This window comes from Somniosus microcephalus, unplaced genomic scaffold (genome assembly GCF_052327205.1).
Source record: "Somniosus microcephalus isolate GS21.2 unplaced genomic scaffold, FLI_Smic_1.0 unresolved_chr1, whole genome shotgun sequence".
Lineage (NCBI taxonomy): Eukaryota > Metazoa > Chordata > Chondrichthyes > Squaliformes > Somniosidae > Somniosus > Somniosus microcephalus.
Window position 1 is genome coordinate 165,100,441 of NW_028225179.1, and position 18,063 is coordinate 165,118,503.

General features: G+C 46.3%; 1 protein-coding gene across 1 annotated transcript in view; it reads right to left on the bottom strand.

Moving 5' to 3' along the window:
- LOC147096472 (cytochrome P450 2K4-like) overlaps positions 1 to 18,063 on the bottom strand; it is a 127,199-nt gene that overhangs the window by 22,268 nt on the left and 86,868 nt on the right. Inside the window, exons 5-7 of the mRNA XM_085975265.1 lie at positions 12,759 to 12,932; positions 3,370 to 3,511; positions 989 to 1,173 (exon numbers count right to left, since the gene is read on the bottom strand). Of these exons, the coding sequence (XP_085831391.1) occupies positions 989 to 1,173; positions 3,370 to 3,511; positions 12,759 to 12,932 (501 nt within the window). The remainder of the gene's footprint in view (positions 1 to 988; positions 1,174 to 3,369; positions 3,512 to 12,758; positions 12,933 to 18,063) is intronic.

Consider the following 18,063-nt stretch of genomic DNA (forward strand, 5'->3'; position numbering starts at 1 on the left):
GGTGACAACATCCTAAGTGTTCATGTAGATCAAATGATCTCTGCTAGAGATGAAATAAGATGTGATCTTGAACCACTTGATCATGAACACATACATGAGTTTGACTCCGTTCAGACTTCAGAAACTGAAGTACCAGCTTCAAACGAGTCTGAGATAGAAACAGGATCATCTTTGAGTTCGGAACCAGAACAAAACAGCCCGAAAATTGGTTCAACACCAAAACCTTTGGTAAGGAGATCAAGAAGGCTCCGCAATAGCTCATCTGTAGTTGATTTAAAAGGAATGTGATAGATGTAATGCTGGGAAAGGTGGGACCATAGCTTTGTTGTAGTCGAGAGGGGAATATTCCTGTTCCTGGGACTAGGGACAGGGTCACTGGCAAGGCTTGAAGAAGCTAAGCTAGAGCCAGGCCTGGTTAGTACCTGGAGGGGTGACCATCAGGGAAGACCAGGTGCAGAAGGTCACTGGAAGGAGCCCCGAGGAGGGGCGGTTGGTGAGCAGGCCCGGGCGTTGGGCTGAAGATTGTCGGAATGGTGGAAATGGAATGGCGGCGCGCACAGACGCAGCGGCTTTGCTTCTCCCAGGCTGGTGCTATTTACGTTTAATGTTAATGTTATTTGTACTGGACTCATGGGAGCTTGCAAGATCACATTTCGTTGTGCATTGTACAATGACAATAAAGTTGAATTATTATTAATTATATATACATTTTTTTAAGGGAAAGCAGTGTAATGTATTATCACATGGTTTATCACATGGTTTAGTATGAGCATGCTCAGTTTGCTCTGGCCTAGTAAAGCCAGCACATTGACTAACAACTCCTGTCTCTGTCCTTCATTTGTTCTAACCACATATATTACAATAACTAAGGGTTTATCACAGCGGGATAGAACGATAATTAAACTGAAAACCCCCTTAAGAGCAGAGAGTTACAAACTTTTAAAAAACATCCATCCCACCCTTTCACTCTCGCAACCTGCAATTTTACCTTGGGAATGAAATATCCTCTGAGGTGTGTTTCGGCACTATTTATACGGCTAACCGCTGGAACGACACAAGCAAACCTCATGATCTCATGTATAACAGCGTTGGTATAGGGCAGGTTCTGGCGATTTTCCATTCTCGGAGAGCGGTCAGATCCCAGCACCTGATCGATTTCTTCCTGAGCTCTCTCTAAAAGGCAAAACAGCAGCACTAAAGTGTCATATTACAACCAAAACAATAGCAAAAGAAATGCGGCTTTCACCCCAGGAGCCTGGTTCCTTCCCACTGCGACATAGGAATAGGAGGAGGACATTCAGCCCCTCTAGCCTGATCCTTCATTCAATTAGATCATGGCTAATCTGTACTCCAACTTAATTTACCCGCCTTTGTTCCATATCCCTTGATAGCCTTACCCAACAAAAATCTATCGCTCTCAGACTTGAACATTTCAACTGGCCCCCAGCATCCTCTGCATTTTGGGGGAGCTGGGCCAGCCTTCAGATAGGGTGGGGGAAAACACAACATCAGTGGGGCACGAATTGGGCATTACCAAGAGATGGGGGCAAAGGGAAGGGGGGGCGACCAGAAGAGAGAACGGACAAGAGGGGGATCAGAAGGTGGGGGGATCAGGCAATCCTGCATACTCGTAAAACCCGCTCCCTAGAAAATGACCTGAGTCATAGAATCATAGGCCTAGAAATTCAGTGGCCTGCGCCACCAGTTAGCGCCCAAAGAGGGCACTCAGTGGCTTTTGCGCCACTGGCCACACCTACCGCGATATTTAGCGGGGCGCTAATGGCGGCGTTAGCCTGTAGCGCTGCGCCGCCACCGATGACGTCATCGGTGTGCGCAGCGCCCCGCTATCGCCCCGATGGCCATATTTGGTCACGCCCGCCTCTTCAGCGCCGGCCGCAAATAGCGACCGGTACACAGGGGCCTACCTGTGGCGGTAGTGACGCCAGTTAAGGTGGAGGTGCGGGGCGGCCGCTTTTTCGGTGCTCGCCTGCCCGCACCTCCGTCCCCGGCCTCCTACAACCCCCCCCCCCCCCCCCCCGCGGCATTGCCGGCTGTTTCCCGAGAGCCCGGCACTTCTCCGTGGTGCCGGGCTCATTTGCCGGCACTCGCGAGCGGGGATCGCGCTGTTGCAGGCACCTCCCCCTTAACAGTGGGAGGAAGGCCTGCAGTACCGCAGCCTGCCGTGCCGCAGCGTGTGGCGCTGCGGCCTTTAGCGCGCCGATATTCAGTTTCAGTGCCCCAAGCAGGGCGCGGGAAGCCTCGTTTAGCGGCCCTCTTCCATTTGGGGCGCAGAAACTGAATATCCGGATGGCGCAAGTGGCTCCGCGCGCAGCGGTAATTCCGGCGCCCAGGCGAGCTTGGCGCCCCAAACTGAATTTTTAGCCCATAGAGTTATACAGCACAGAAAGAGGCCCTTCGGCCCATCGCGTCCGTGCCGGCCATCAAGCCCTGTCTAATCTAATCCCATTTTTCAGCACTTGGTCCGTAGCCTTGTATGCTATGGCATTTCAAGTGCTCATCTAAATGCTTCTTGAATGTTGTGAGGGTTCCTGCCTCTACCACCCTTTCAGGCAGTGAGTTCCAGATTCCAACCACCCTCTGGGTGAAAAAGTTTTTCCTCAAATCCCCTCTAAACCTCCTGCCCCTTACCTTGAAAGTATTCCCCCTGGTTATTGACCCCTCTACTAAGGGGAAAAGTTCCTTTCTATCTACCCTATCTATGCCCCGCATAATTTTATACACCTCAATCAGGTCCCCCCTCAGCCTTCTCTGCTCTAAGGAAAACAACCCCAGCCTGTCCAGTCGCTCTTCATAGCTGAAACGCTCCAGCCCAGGTAACATCCTGGTGAATCTCCTCTGCACCCTCTCCAATGCAATCACATCCTTCCTATATAGTGTGGCAACCAGAACTGCACACAGTATTCCAGCTGTGGCCTAACTAGCGTTTTGTACAGCTCCATCATAACCTCCCTGCTCTTATATTCTATGCCTCGGCTAATGAAGGCAAGTATCCCATATGCCTTTTTAACCACCTTATCTACCTGTCCTGCTGCCTTCAGGGATCTACGTACATGCACACCAGGGTTCCTCTGATCCTCTGTCCTTCCTAGGGTCCTACCATTCATTCGGTCCAGTCGGTTCTGGGCTGCCTCCAGACGCATGTTTCGGGAGGACTGCTGGCTGATTTGGTGCACCAAACACCCCCTCGTCCCACCCGCTCGTCCAAACACCTTGTCCCACCACACCACCCGCTCGGGTGTTAACATTCCCCCCCCCCCTAAGGAATTTGTTCAAATCAATAACTTTTCTCCTCGATTTTGAAGTGAGTGCTTGAATAATTAAATGAATAGAAATTTGTTGAATACTTACTCTGAACCTCTGGGTATTTCACCATGAGGAGGAGACCCCAGCAAAGGCTGGTAGAAGTGGTGTGTACTCCAGCACCAAACAGTTCTAATAGCGCCATTGACAAATTTTTGTCATGGAAATAAGATCCCGGATTTCCTGCTTCCTGCAGACGAGAATGGAAAGGCGAATAATTACATTTCAACAGAACTGTCCTTTTATGCAGCTGGGATCAGTTAAAGTGACACTGAAAATATTGGGTTGTCCTAAAAACCCAACTGGTTCACTAATGTCCTTTGGGGGAGGAAACCTGGTCTGGCCTACGTGCGACTCCAATGCCACATCAAAATGGTTGACCCTTAACTGCCCTCTGAAGCAGCCTAGCAGGGTAACTGGGGATGGGTAATAAATGCCGGCCTTGCCCGCAACGTCCACATCCTGGGAATCGATTTTTTTTTTAAACAACTAAGGAAGGAGAAGGTAGCATTAGTTAGGAAAGAAACTGCAAAGTGCTACAGTACAAAGGGATCTGGGGGTCCTGGTGCATGAAACACAGAAGGTTAGTATGCAGGTGCAGCAGGTGATCAGGAAGGCCAATGGAATCTTGGCTTTTATTGCAAGGGGGATGGAGTATAAAAGCAGGGAAGTCTTGCTGCAGTTATACAGGGTACTGGTGAGGCCACACCTGGAATACTACGTAGAGTTTTGGTTTCCATATTTAAGAAAAGATATACTTGCTCTCGAGGCAGTTCAGAGAAGGTTCACTCGGTTGATTCCGGAGATGAGGAGGTTGACTTATGAGGAAAGGTTGAGTAGGTTGGGCCTCTACTCATTGGAGTTCAGAAGAATGAGAGGCGATCTTATCAAAACATATAAGATTGTGAGGGGGCTTGATCGGGTGGATGCGGGGAGGATGTTTCCACTGATGGGTGAGACTAGAACTAGGGGGCATAATCTTAGAATAAGCGGCTGCCGTTTCAAAACTGAGATGAGGAGAAACTTCTTCACTCAGAAGGTAGTAAATCTATGGAATTTGCTACCTCAGAGAGCTGTGGAAGCTGCAACATTAAATAAATTTAAAACGGAGATAGACAGTTTCCTAGCTGATAAGGGAATTAGGGGTTACGGGGAGTGGGCAGGGAAGTGGACGTGAGTCTAGGTTCGGATCAGCCATGATCCTATTGAATGGCGGAGCAGGCCCGAGGGGCCGTATGGCCTACTCCTGCTTCTACTTCTTATGTTCTTATGTAGTTCACACGTCTTATGATGCACTTGCTTGTATTAATAGATATCTGTGGAATGGTGCCGAGCAGCGGACCTGCGAAAGGCACAGAGTCGGCAAGTGGAGGATAAAAAGAGCGCGGAGAGAAGGCCTGGGACTGGAGCTGAGCGGCCGTCCTGCGAGAGGCACAGAGTCGGTGAGAGGAACTCAACACAGGAGTGACGTCAGAATTCAGAAGTGACGTCGGCACAAGGGAGCTGATTGGTGAGTAGCTGGTGGGTATTTTTTTGTTAGGTTTTTAAGTTTATTTCTGTCAAGGTAGTTCATAGTATGGCGTGGCAGGACAGCTCAGTCCCGTGAATTGCACATCCTGTGCCATGTGGGAAATCCCGGACACTTCTTGTGGCCAGGACGACCACTTGTGCGGGAAGTGTCGCCAACTGCAGCAGCTCGAGCTCCGGGTTTCGGAGCTTCAGTGGCGGCTGGAGTCACTGCAGTGCATCCGCGAGGCTGAGAGTTACGTGGATAGCACGTTTCTGGAGGTGGTCACCCCACAGCTTAAGAGTGTGCAGGCAGAGAGGGAATGGGTGACTGCCAGACAGAAGAGGAGGACCAGCCAGGTAATGCAGGAGTCCCCTGAGTGCATCGGGCTCGCTAACCAGTACTCAGTTCTGGATACTGGTAAAGGTGAAGGTTCCTCTGGGGAGTGCAGCCAGAGCCATGTCCATGGCACCATGGGTGGCTCAGCCGCACAGGTGGGGAAGAAGAAGAGTGGAAGAGCAATAGTGGTAGGGAATTCGATAGTTAGGGGAATAGATAGGCGTTTCTGCGGCCGCAGACGTGACTCCAGAATCGGGGTTTCAGACCCCATTTCCATCCTGCCTCCAAGAGGTGGGATAGGCCTTTAAGGCCCTTAACAACCAGTTAATTGCCTCTATAACCCAATGTTGAGAGGCCTTTCTGATTTTAACACATTTCCCCCGTCCTGCACGTCTCCTCTGGAACACGCCAGTTAATCCTGGCGGCCTCACAAGTGGATTGCTTACTAACAGCTGCAGCTCCACCATTAAAAAGGAGTTTTCACCAATGATCATTTGCAGGTGGCAGAACTTTGTTGTCTCAGGTCTGGGGGAACTTTTAGCAGGCCTACTCATTGTTGTGGAAGTTTGGAGCCTGACACCCATCTCCAGTGCGACCTCCTGGGAAACCCCTCTCCCCACCTTGACTGAGCGCTTCCTCAACTGAGGCATATACCAGAAGCATGGGAACCATTTATTTCCTTTCCTCCTGGACATCAGATTCGGACGAAGACCAGCCGCGGCAGCAGCAGAACCATGAACAACAGCAGCAACAACAGCAGCCGCAACAACAGGAGCGCCAAACTGCTGCTCACCCACCTGAAGCTGCACAGGCCAGAAGGCACCAGCGCGCGACCACATTGCTGCCTGGGATGCAAGGGATGCATTCATGTTGCCCAGATTTGCTTAGCCTGCACAATCAAACACTTTTTCCTTACACCTTCTTACCAGAGCATCGACAATGGGCAAGAAGCTGCGGATTCCTAACACTCTGACCACCATACTGACAATTGCAAGTCACCCTAAGCCCTCAATGTGGAAGTCCCATTTGCGAGTTGACACAGGCCACAACTTCAACAGTTTGCCATCAAATCTGTTTATCATCACATTACAAGGATGGCTTGTCAAAAAACAATACAACAGAACACCCAAGTGACTACCCTTGTGACTACTTGTGCTTTATCTTCCTCTTAAGCGTGCTCCTACGTGGTGCTTCCCCTGTGGCTTCAGCAGATGTGGAGACCCCATGGTCATTTTCTTGCTGCTCCTGTCTCGACACCTTTGGCGGGCGTCCTCTGGGGTTGCGAGCCTGTGAGGGCTCGCCAACAGTCTGCTGCTCCTGCGGCTGTGCAGGGACTGAGACGCCCATCTCAGTTGGGTGAGGACTCTGGTGGGGCTCTGACCGAGGGCTTTGCGGTGGCATGGTTGTGTGAGCGCTTGGAGAGGAGCCCCCACTTCCTCCTTGTCTGCCACCAACATCCCTCTCATGGGTCAGCCCCACTTCAGATCTAGCAAGTGGCTTGACAGCACCTTGCTGCACTTCAGGGGGACCATGAGGACCCATTTCTGCAGTGGAAGTTCTACTCCAGAGGACTCCCATGAAGGTCTGGTTTCTATGCTCAATAGCTGACCATCGCTCCTCAAGAGATGTCAGTCTATTCTGAACAATGACCATGTTTTCAACACTCTGGCGACTTAGCTCCTCCATGGCCGTAGCCATCCTCCCCTCTACCGTAGCCATCCTATCCACGGAGGTTGCCATCCTTTCCGTGGTGATGCGTTCATGCGCCAATGCCTCCACAAAGGCTCTGCTCATGTTCGCGATGGGCTCCTCCGTTCGCGATGGACTCCTCCATTCGCTCCACACTTGCAGCGACCCTGGAGACAAACCTGCCAGATATTCCTGCACCTGCTCCTGGAGTTCCAGCACTGCTGTTCTTCTGGATGGACCCAGAGGCAGAGGGTCGACATGTAGCTGAGCCAAGCTAGAAGAGTCCTGCGCCCTCCGATGAGGACTCTCCACTGCTGTCCCTGTCTCCACCATCTGCTGATGCTCAATTGTGAGCTGTGATACACCAGGTGACAACACTACTCTATCTCGCGAAGGTCCCACCGAGGTGTGAGTGTCTGCGCTGGTGCTGGGTGCGCTTACTTCTGCTGATGCTGCGCCCTCAGAGGTTGCAGCTTCCTCTGAGGAGTCTTGAGGTTCAGCCTGTTCCTCCTGGCCAGTGGGGACGGGGGCTGTTGATGGTCCTGTGGGGGAGTAAAGGAAAGAGTTAGAGATGTGAGGTAAAGGTTGCATGCACATTGAATTGTGCAGATGATCATAAGTCAATCTGTAAGAGCATTATAATCATTATCAGTCAATGTCAATGAGATGCCAAACTATTCTGTCACCAGCTTGCTGTGGTGCGCCCATCTGTCTGTCCCCCACTTGCGAATCTTCCTCGACACCGGCGATTTCCAGGGCTGCCTCCTGGTGAGCTGGGCTACTGAGGGTGGCCCTCCTCCTGTCCTCGCTCTTTCCCTCTTATTGTGGGCTCTCTTTTCCTGCAATGAGGGACACAAGTGGAGCTTGAGTGAGAATGAAGGAGTGAGTGTAGAGAATCCACAGCATAGATGCTTAGAAGGAGACAAAAATGGAGTGAGTTGGCAAGACCAAGGGCCCTCCCTGTGTGTTGTAAGTTGTTGTAATTGCATCACAGTGATTGGGAGTGTGAAGGCTGCATGGTCGAATAGTTAAGTGAATGTGACCATAGAGAGAGAGGGAATGGGTAAGGGTGCAGGGATGTGGAGGAAGAGGTTGGCAAAGCAGAGTGCTGGTGAGGAGAGGCGATGGGGATCAGATTGAGGGTGATGGGAAAGTCATACTCACTTTTCCTGTGCGGAAAAGGTCATGAAACCTCTTCATGCACTGCAGCCAGATTCTGTGGCACATAGAGATTGAGTTCACCTCCTGGGCCACTTGCATCTACACAGCTTTAGTCTGCTGGGGAGGTGTTTTCCTCCCTGAGGAAGGGAAGAGCACCTCCTTATTTGATCTTGCTCCCACCACCAGAGCTTGGAGGGAGGTGTAAGATCCGCAAAATTAAACATTGTATTATAAGGGTCCTTTGGCAGAAGAGGCCCTGTGTTAAAGACTGTTTTAAAAGCCCAGGAAAAAGGGGCATATAAAATGGCCGCCAGACCCCGTGACTAGCTTTTTGGACACTTTAAAATGGTTCCTGCAGTCCCCAGACAGCCTTTGTGGATTCAACCCACAGTAAGTTCTGGAAGCCGTTTCGGAGAAAACGAAACCAGACACAAACACATACATATAGATTGGATGCAGATCCAGTCAGATCGGCCTGTAAATAAAGGCCATCCAAATATTTACCTAGACAAAGGGAAACAGTTTCATATTCATAAGGGGAGCATCAAAGACCCATTAAAGACACCAAGAAGACATTCGAAACAATGCAGGGTCATTTCCAGACCAGAGATGGCCACTACCGGCCATCCCGAAAGCAGTTTAAGTATAATAACTACCCCGCTGTGCAACAAGTCCGCCAAAAGTTAAACAAAGACTAACCTGATCTGGCGGGAGATAAAGGCCTCATCTGAGAAGTATAATTGGAGTCCCGGGGTAGCCATTAGAGGCAGCGATTAACCATTGAGAAAGAAGCGATCAGCCAGACACACTTTTGAGCTGGCCCTTGTGAGGGCCATGGAGAAACGTCAACCAAGAAGGTGATTTGAGTCTGCGTCCCGCCCCGGGGTAACCATCGGGAGATCATCGACAAACCCCGGGCCATTGACAAGACGAAAGGGCAGGAGCCCTGCAGAAGAAACCCATATGAAAATGATAACCAGCTAGAGACCCCTCTAACCGTGGTCTCCGTCCCCGCCGACGTCCAGGCCTGCCAGTGTCCAGCCTGCCCGTGACCTTCACCTCGAGAGAGAGAGAGAGAGAGAGAGAGAGAGAGAGAAGTGTGGCGCAGCTCGCTGTGGCTCCACTGACCACGCGGAAACAGGACGCCTGAGGGGATCAAAACGCAGACTTGTTTCAAAACTCTATACTTTTCCAACTGGATTGGTGAGCATGTTTCTGGCCCTTCATAATCGGATCTAGATAGGTTTAAGGGGGTGGGCATTTTGGGTATAATTAACATGAGTTGTCGTCCCTCGATGTTCCGTGTGTTTCCCCATTTCATGATGACTTTTGTAAAGTATAATATGCCTGTATCTATTTTAGTTAGTACTGTATTTTGATTTGTTTTTCCCTCCCATGTACCCTCTTATTTGCTTGCATTTGATTTGTTTTTCCTTATGCAATAAAATTTCTTTTCGTTTCATTAAACTTGGTCTATAAGAGTATTCTCTGCATTGTAGTTCCTGCATCTAAGTCCAGTGTCTAGAACCTAAGGGGTGAGTGGGTCGAACCACTCAAGGTTTCACTGTGCAAAAGAGAGAGAGAGGCCTCTGGCGAGAGAAACCTCTGCGACCTCGGAGAGAAAACTCCTTACAGAGGCCTCATCGAACCTTGGAGCACACTTTGGCCTACTGCTGGACATAGTTGCTGAATGAAGCGATCACAACAATGGGCATAAAGTTTAAAATCTCCAGAAGAAGCAAGGCTGCTTGCAGGCCTTAAATCCAGCAGCATTGATGATGTCATCGGAGGCGACTTTCTGTATGAAGAGACTCATTGGGCCAGGGGTTTCCACACGCTGGAAATCAAGTGCCCAATTAGGGCAAAATCGCACTTTTTTCCCCATTTCACATCGGAGTCGGGGTCCTGACACGAAAACGACCTGACACGCCCCAGCCCGCCCCCAATGGCAAAATCGAGCCCTTTGCAAAACAGAGGGATGATGCAGACATTGTACTCAGGGAGGAGGAGTGTGAAATATTAGATGAAATAAACATAGTGAAAGAGGAAGTATTAAGGGGTTTAGCATCTTTGAAAGTGGATAAATCCCCAGGCCCAGATGAAATGTATCCCAGACTGTTAAGAGAAGTAAGAGAGGAAATAGCAGAGGCTCTGACCATCATTTTAAATCCTCTCTGGCTACAGGTGTGGTGCCAGAGGACTGGAGGACTGCTAAGGTGGTACCATTGTTTAAAAAGAGAGAAAGGGATAGACCGAGTAATTACAGGCCAGTCAGCCTAACCTCAGTGGTGGGAAAATTATTGGAAAAAATTCTGAGGGACAGGAAAAAATCTTCATTTAGAAAGACACGGATTAATCAGGGACAGTCAGTATGGATTTGTTAAGGGAAGGTCATGTCTGACTAACTTGATTGAATTTTTTGAGAAGGTAACAAGAAGGGTCGATGAGAGCAGTGTATTTGATGTAGTGTATATGGATTTTAGCAAGGCTTTTTGATAAGGTTCCGCATGGCAGACTGGTCACAAAAGTAAAAGCCCATGGGATCCAAGGCAAAGTGGCAAGTTGGATCCAAAATTGGCTCAGAGGCAAGAAACAAAGGGTAATGGTCGAAGGGTGTTTTTGTGACTGGAAGGCTGTTTCCAGTGGGGTTCCGCTGGGCTCAGTACTGGGTCCTCTGCTTTTTGTGGTATACATCAATGATTTGGACTTGAATGTAGGAAGTATGATTAAGAAATTTGCAGATGACACATGTGGTTGATAATGAAGAAGAAAGCTGTAGACTGCAGGAAGATATCAATGGACTGGTCAGGTGGGCAGAACAGTGACAAATGGAATTCAATCTGGAGAAGTGTGAGGTAATACATTTGGGGAGGGCTAACAAGGCAAGGGAATATATTATAAATGGTAGGACACTGAGAAGTGCAGAGGATCAGAGGGACCTTGGAGTGCATGTCCACAGATCCCTGAAGGTAGCAGGACAGGTAGATAAGGTGGTTCAGAAGGCATACGGGATACTTGCCTTTATTAGCCGAGGTATACAATATAAGAGCAGGGAGGTTATGCTTGAACTGTATAGAACACTAGCTGGAATACTGCGTGCAGTTCTGGTCACCACATTACAGGAAGGTGTGATTGCACTAGAGGGGTTGCAGAGGAGATTTCCGAGGATGTTGCCTGGGCTGGGGAATTTTAGCTATGAGGAAAGATTGGATAGGCTGGGGTTGTTTTCTTTGGAACAGAGGAGGCTGAACGGAGACCAAATTGAGGTGTATAAAATTATGAGGGGCCCAGATAGAGTGGATAGGAAGGACCTATTTCCCTTGGCAGAAGGGTCAATAACCAGGGGGCATAGATTTAAAGTAATTGGTCGGAAATTTGGAGCGGATATGAGGAGACATTTTTTCACCCAGTGTGGTGGGGGTCTGGAACTCACTGCCTGAAAGGGTAGTAGTGGCAGAGACCCTCATCACATTTAAAAAGTACTTGGATATGCACTTGAAGTGCCGTAACCTACAAGGCTCCGGACCAAGAGCTGGAAAGTGGGATTAGGGTGGATAGCTCTTTGTCGGCTGGCATGGAAAAGATGGGCTGAATGGCCTCCTTCTGTGCTGTAAATTTCTATGATCCTATGACTAACCAATGTATATCAGCTTGAGAAAGATGTGGCTTTGACTAAATAGAGTGCACAGTCTGGCAGTTGGAGCAACATCAAAGCCCCGATTTTAACTCACGGCTGGAGAGATCTAAACTTTCTCCGTGGGGCGCAGCGAGGTTCTCCTGCTCCCAAAGGGAAAGTCAAAACACGTCATTTTGGGCCTTTTCTGGCCCTGATTCATCTTCCCGCGAGGTTGTTCTGGCAGGAAAACCACTTCCCCGCTCAGGCCACTGGTTACAGTAGCAATTAATATAGTAGTGTGGCGGTACTACCGGTTGTCCCTTACATTGAGATACATAATTCCCTTTAACTTACCTTACTGTATGTGTCTGTTACTATGCTCAGGCTTCCCTCCTGTACTCTGCGTCATGACGTCAGAGCTCGGAACCTTCCAACAGTAGAGCTCGGAACCTGCTAGCAGTTGAGCTCGGAACCTGCTAGCAGTTGAGCTCGGAAACTTCTAGTTAGTCCACGTGGCGTCCCCGCTGGGGAAAGACCTACACCACGGTGCTCCTACAGTCAGCCATCTTACCTGCTACCTTACCTGTTGTATTTAACCAGTTCCTGTAAATAAACAACTTATTTATAGTTCGTCGAAGTCGAACTCGATTATTTAGTGCCGATGCACACGAATCGCTACAGTATCCTGCAGGATTGGTGTCGGACATCGACAGGTGAATCTCACGGGCAATTTAAAACGTTTCCACTGAACGGGTGGAGTTAAAATCGCCCTTTACATGTTACCTAAAAATATTGGTAGATCATCCATGGTGTCTGCACAGGAGACAAAGTGAGATGATTGTATAGGATAGGAGCATTTTATGGTCTCCAGGTGGGTATATTATTGTAGTATAAGATCAATCCAAGTATTGGGAAAAATTTATTATTAACAGTTTTTATATAATGGGAGAGGTTTAGGAAATGGGTAAACAATTTGAGCAACGGTTTCACGTTTCTTAGGGAAGTGAGTGCACAAAGGGCTGCCGATTCCAGTTACAGACACTCACACATGTGCAATGTAAAGGGATCCCATAAATCATTCGGTACTGTTTTACGTACAAAGGAGGGTCTGAATAACTATGGTACCTCTTGCTGTTTGGCCAGATAAGCCTCAACATAGTTCCTCGTGTCACTTTCAGTCCTCTGTTCACGAATCTTTGCAACTACAGTCGTCAAAAATGACTTCAGTTCATTTGACTGTTCAACGACGTCCTTGTGGTATCCAGGTAGAAATTTCAGAAACGGAAGTGCATTAGTTATCTGCAAAATGCAACCAAGTATTTCAATTAGTAAACCAGCCGCACTATTTCACGGTCATTCACAATTCTATGTTTCGGTTGCTAAAGTCAAACTTGATGTTGCTTCTCAAAGGAATGAGTTGGTGCAGAGTTTCCCACAGCATTCAGAGAAACTCCAAATCAAACTCCAGAATTATTTAAAGGTAAAAATTAATGATCTCTTATAGACAAAAATTGTCGAAAATTCAACCATAATTTCTGTGCTCCCTCTACTGAACCCAAACAGTAACTGTTTCTTTTTTTCTGCTGTGCTTTTGTACTACATGAGGAAACTACGGAGTAAAAATTTGCCTTGGGCGATAGCGTAAAGCGGGTGGTATTGCACTTGTTATATGCCCCAACTTCAAGGAACTGAATATTGGGCAGTCTGGTGTGAAACTGCTTGCTTTGCTCTACCACCCGAGATGAATTTCTAGCCCATATCCCTTCAGATGGCTGAACTGCTGATAGAGGCTCTATTTTATCATATTGCTGTATTGAAATAAGTTGCTCATTTAGTACCTGAGCTATGCCCTCTGCTTCCACAAGAATATCACTATCCTTTTACTGTTTATCTCATTGCATTAGAATAAGGTCCTGAACCCCATTATATTATCCTCTTAGAATAAGGTCCTAATCTCCATCCTAGGGTACTTAAGGAAGTGGCCCTAGAAATAGTAGATGCATTGCTGATCATTTTCCAACATTCAATGGAATCTGGAACAGTACCCATGGATTGGAGGGTAGCTAATGTTACCCCACTATTCAAAAAAGGTGGTAGAGAGAAAACGGGGAATTACAGACCGGTAAGCCTGACATCGGTAGTGGGAAAAATGCTAGAGTCCATTATAAAAGATGTAATAGCAGAGCACTTGGAAAAAAGTGACCGGATCGGACAAAGTCAACATGGATTTACAAAAGGTAAATCGTGCTTGACTAATCTACTGGAATCTTTGAGGATGTAACTAGTAAAATAGATAAGGGAGAACCAGTGGATGTGGTGTATTTGGACTTTCAGAAGGCTTTCGATAAGGTCCCGCATAAGAGATTAGCGTGTAAAGTTAAGGCACATGGGATTGGGGGCAAGGTATTGACTTGGATAGAGAACTGGTTGGCAGACAGAAAGCAAAGAGTTGGAATAAACGGGTCTTTTTCTGAGTGGCAGGCAGTGACGAGTGGGGTACCGCAGGGATCGGTCCTTGGACCCCAGCTATTCACAATATATATTAATGATCTAGACAAGGGAACTAGATGTAATATCTCCAAATTTGCAGATGACACAAAGCTGGGTGGGCGTGTGTTCTGTGAGGAGGATGCCGAGAAACTCCAGGATGATTTGGACAGGTTGGGTGATTGGGCAGAAGCATGCCAGACACAATATAACATGGATAAATGTGAGGTTATCCACTTTGGTGGCAAAAACAGGAAGGCAGATTATTGTCTGAATGGCAATAGATTGGGAGAAGGGGAAGTACAACGAGACCTGGGCATCCTTGTGCACCAGTCCTTGAAGGTAAGCATGCAGGTGCAGCAGGCGGTTAAGAAGGCAAATGGTATGTTGGCCTTCGTAGCGAGAGGGTTTGAGTACAGGAACAAGGATGTCTTGCTGCAGTTGTACAGGGCCTTGGTGAGACCACATCTTGAGTATTGTGTGCAGTTTTGGTCGCCTTGTCTGAGGAAGGATGTTCTTGCCATGGAAGGAGTTCAGCGAAGATTCACCAGGCTGATACCTGGGATGGCAGGAATGACGTATGAGGAGAGATTGGGTCGATTGGGCTTGTACTCGCTGGAGTTTAGAAGAATGAGAGGGGATCTCATTGAAACTTATAAAATTCTGACAGGACTGGACAGACTAGATGCAGGAAGGATGTTCCCGATGGTTGGGGAGTCCAGAACCAGGGGTCACAGTCTAAGGATAAGGGGTAAGCCATTTAGGACAGAGATGAGGAGGAATTTCTTCACCCAGAGAGTGGTGAACCTGTGGAATTCTCTGCCACAGAAGGCAGTTGAGGCCAATTCATTAAATATATTCAAGAAGGAGTTGGGTATATTTCTTAAGGCTAAAGGGATCAAGGGATATGGGGAGAAGGCAGGGACAGGGTACTGAACTTGGATGATCAGCCATGATCGCATTGAATGGCGGAGCAGGCTCGAAGGGCCGAATGGCCTACTCCTGCTCCTATCTTCTATGTTTCTATGTAAGGTCCTGAACCCCATTGTATTATCCAATTTGAATAAGGTCCTGAACCCCATTCTATTATCCTATTAGAATATGTTCCTGAACCCCATTGTATTATCCTATTAGAATAAGGTCCTGAACCCCATTGTATTATCCGATTTGAATAAGGTCCTGAATTCCATTGTATTATCCAATTTGAATAAGGTCCTGAACCCCATTCTATTATCCTATTTGAATAGGGTCCTGAACCCCATTGTATTATCCGATTTGAATAAGGTCCTGAACCCCATTGTATTATCCAATTTGAATAAGGTCCTGATCTGAAGTAGGGAAAGAGTTAAAATAACACGGCAGCTCACAGAATGGTGTAACAGAGACAGGTGCTAACATGAAAGGCCACATCCATAAGGTGTGGTCAAGATAACTGACCTTTGAAGACTGAAATACAACTCAGTGGAGACCTGATGTCTAGCACTTCAGATGCCCTGAGGTTTTTATTATCTGGGTCACAATCTTTTAATCAGCGTTTAGCAGTTTGGGCTAATTATTGAGTGTGCAGCTTACACCTGTTTACCGTAGGACATGTAATCCAATCTGTGAAGATGCATGCGGGCCAAGATCCAATCAGGTTGCGGGAATGAATTGTGCATGAGGTTGCCATGCTTATTTGAAGGTATAGAAATGTAGTGCTTGCTTTAACAATTTGGAGAAGTCTGGTTAAGACAAAGCAGACTGTCTTCCCACTGATGTAATAAAAACAACTTGACTATCGATCTGAAAACCTTGTGTTGAGTGTTGGTTTAAAATTCTCCACAACATGAACCCCATTGTATGATCCTATTAGAATAAGGTCCTCAATCCCATTATATTATACGATTACAATATGGTCCTGAATCCTGACGTATTATCATATTTGAATAAGGTCCTAAATTCCACTCTATTATCCTATTAGAATACGGCCCTGAATCCAATTGTATTATCCTATTAGAATAGGGTCCTGAATCCCATTGTATTATCCTATTAGAATAAGGTCCTGAGCCCCATTGTATTATCCTATTAGAATAAGGTCCTGAATCCCATTGTATTATCCTACTAGAATAGTGTCCTGAACCCCATTGTATTATCCTATTAGAATAAGGTCCTGAATCCCATTGTATTATCCTATTAGAATAAGGTCCTGAACCCCATTGTATTATCCTATTAGAATAGTGTCCTGAACCCCATTGTATTATCCTATTAGAATAAGGTCCTGAATCCCATTGTATTATCCTATTAGAATAAGGTCCTGAATCCCATTGTAGGATAATGTCCTGAATCCCATTGTGTTATCCTATTAGGATAAGGTCCTGATCCGGATGTATTATCCTATTTAAATAAGGTCCTGAATCCCATTGTATTATCCTATTAGGATAAGGTTCTGAATCCTGATGCATTATCCTATTTAAATAAGGTCCTGAACCCCATTGTAGTGTCCTATTAGAATAAGTTCTTAATCCCATTGTATTATCATATTTAAATAAAGTCCTGAACCCCATTATATTATCATATTCGAATAAGGTCCTGAACCCCATTGTATTATCATATTTGAATAAGGTTCTGAATCCCACTGTATTGTCCTATTAGAATAAGGTCCTGAACCCCATTGTATTATCTTACTTGAATAAGGTGCTGAATCCCATTGTATTATCCTATTAGAATAAGGTCCTGAACCCCATTGTATTATCCTATTAGAATAAGGTCCTGAATACCATTGTATTATCCGATAAGAATAAGTTCCTGAATCCCATTGTATTATCCTATTAGAATAAGGTCCTGAATCCCATTGTATTATCCTATTAGAATAAGGTCCTGAACCCCATTGTATTATCCTATTGAATAAGGTCCTGAACCCCATTGAATTATTCTATTTGAATAAGGCCCTGAATCCCATTGTATTATCCTATTTGAATAAGGTCCTGAATCCCATTGTATTATCCTATTAGAATAAGGTCCTGAATCCCATTGTATTATCCTCTTAGAATAAGGTCCTGAATCCCATTGTATTATCCTATTAGAATAAGGTCCTGAATCCCATTGTATTATCCTATTAGAATAAGGTCCTGAATCCCATTGTATTATCCGATTAGAATAAGGTCCTGAATCCCATTGTATTATCCTATTAGAATAAGGTCCTGAATACCATTGTATTATCCTATAAGAATAAGGTCCTGAATCCCATTTTATTATCCTATTAGAATAAGGTCCTGAACCCCATTGTATTATCCTATTAGAATAAGGTGCTGAATCCCATTGTATTATCCGATTAGAATAAGGTCCTGAATCCCATTGTATTATCCGATTAGAATAAGGTCCTGAATCCCATTGTATTATCCTATAAGAATAAGGTCCTGAATCCCATTTTATTATCCTATTAGAATAAGGTCCTGAACCCCATTTTATTATCCTATTAGAATAAGGTCCTGAACCCCATTGTATTATCCTATTAGAATAAGGTCCTGAATCCCATTGTATTATCCGATTAGAATAAGGTCCTGAATCCCATTGTATTATCCTATAAGAATAAGGTCCTGAATCCCATTTTATTATCCTATTAGAATAAGGTCCTGAACCCCATTTTATTATCCTATTAGAATAAGGTCCTGAACCCCATTGTATTATCCTATTAGAATAAGGTCCTGAATCCCATTGTATTATCCGATTAGAATAAGGTCCTGAATCCCATTGTATTATCCTATTAGAATAAGGTCCTGAATACCATTGTATTATCCTATAAGAATAAGGTCCTGAATCCCATTTTATTATCCTATTAGAATAAGGTCCTGAACCCCATTTTATTATCCTATTAGAATAAGGTGCTGAATACCATTGTATTATCCGACTAGAATAAGGTCCTGAATCCCATTGTATTATCCTATTAGAATAAGGTCCTGGACCC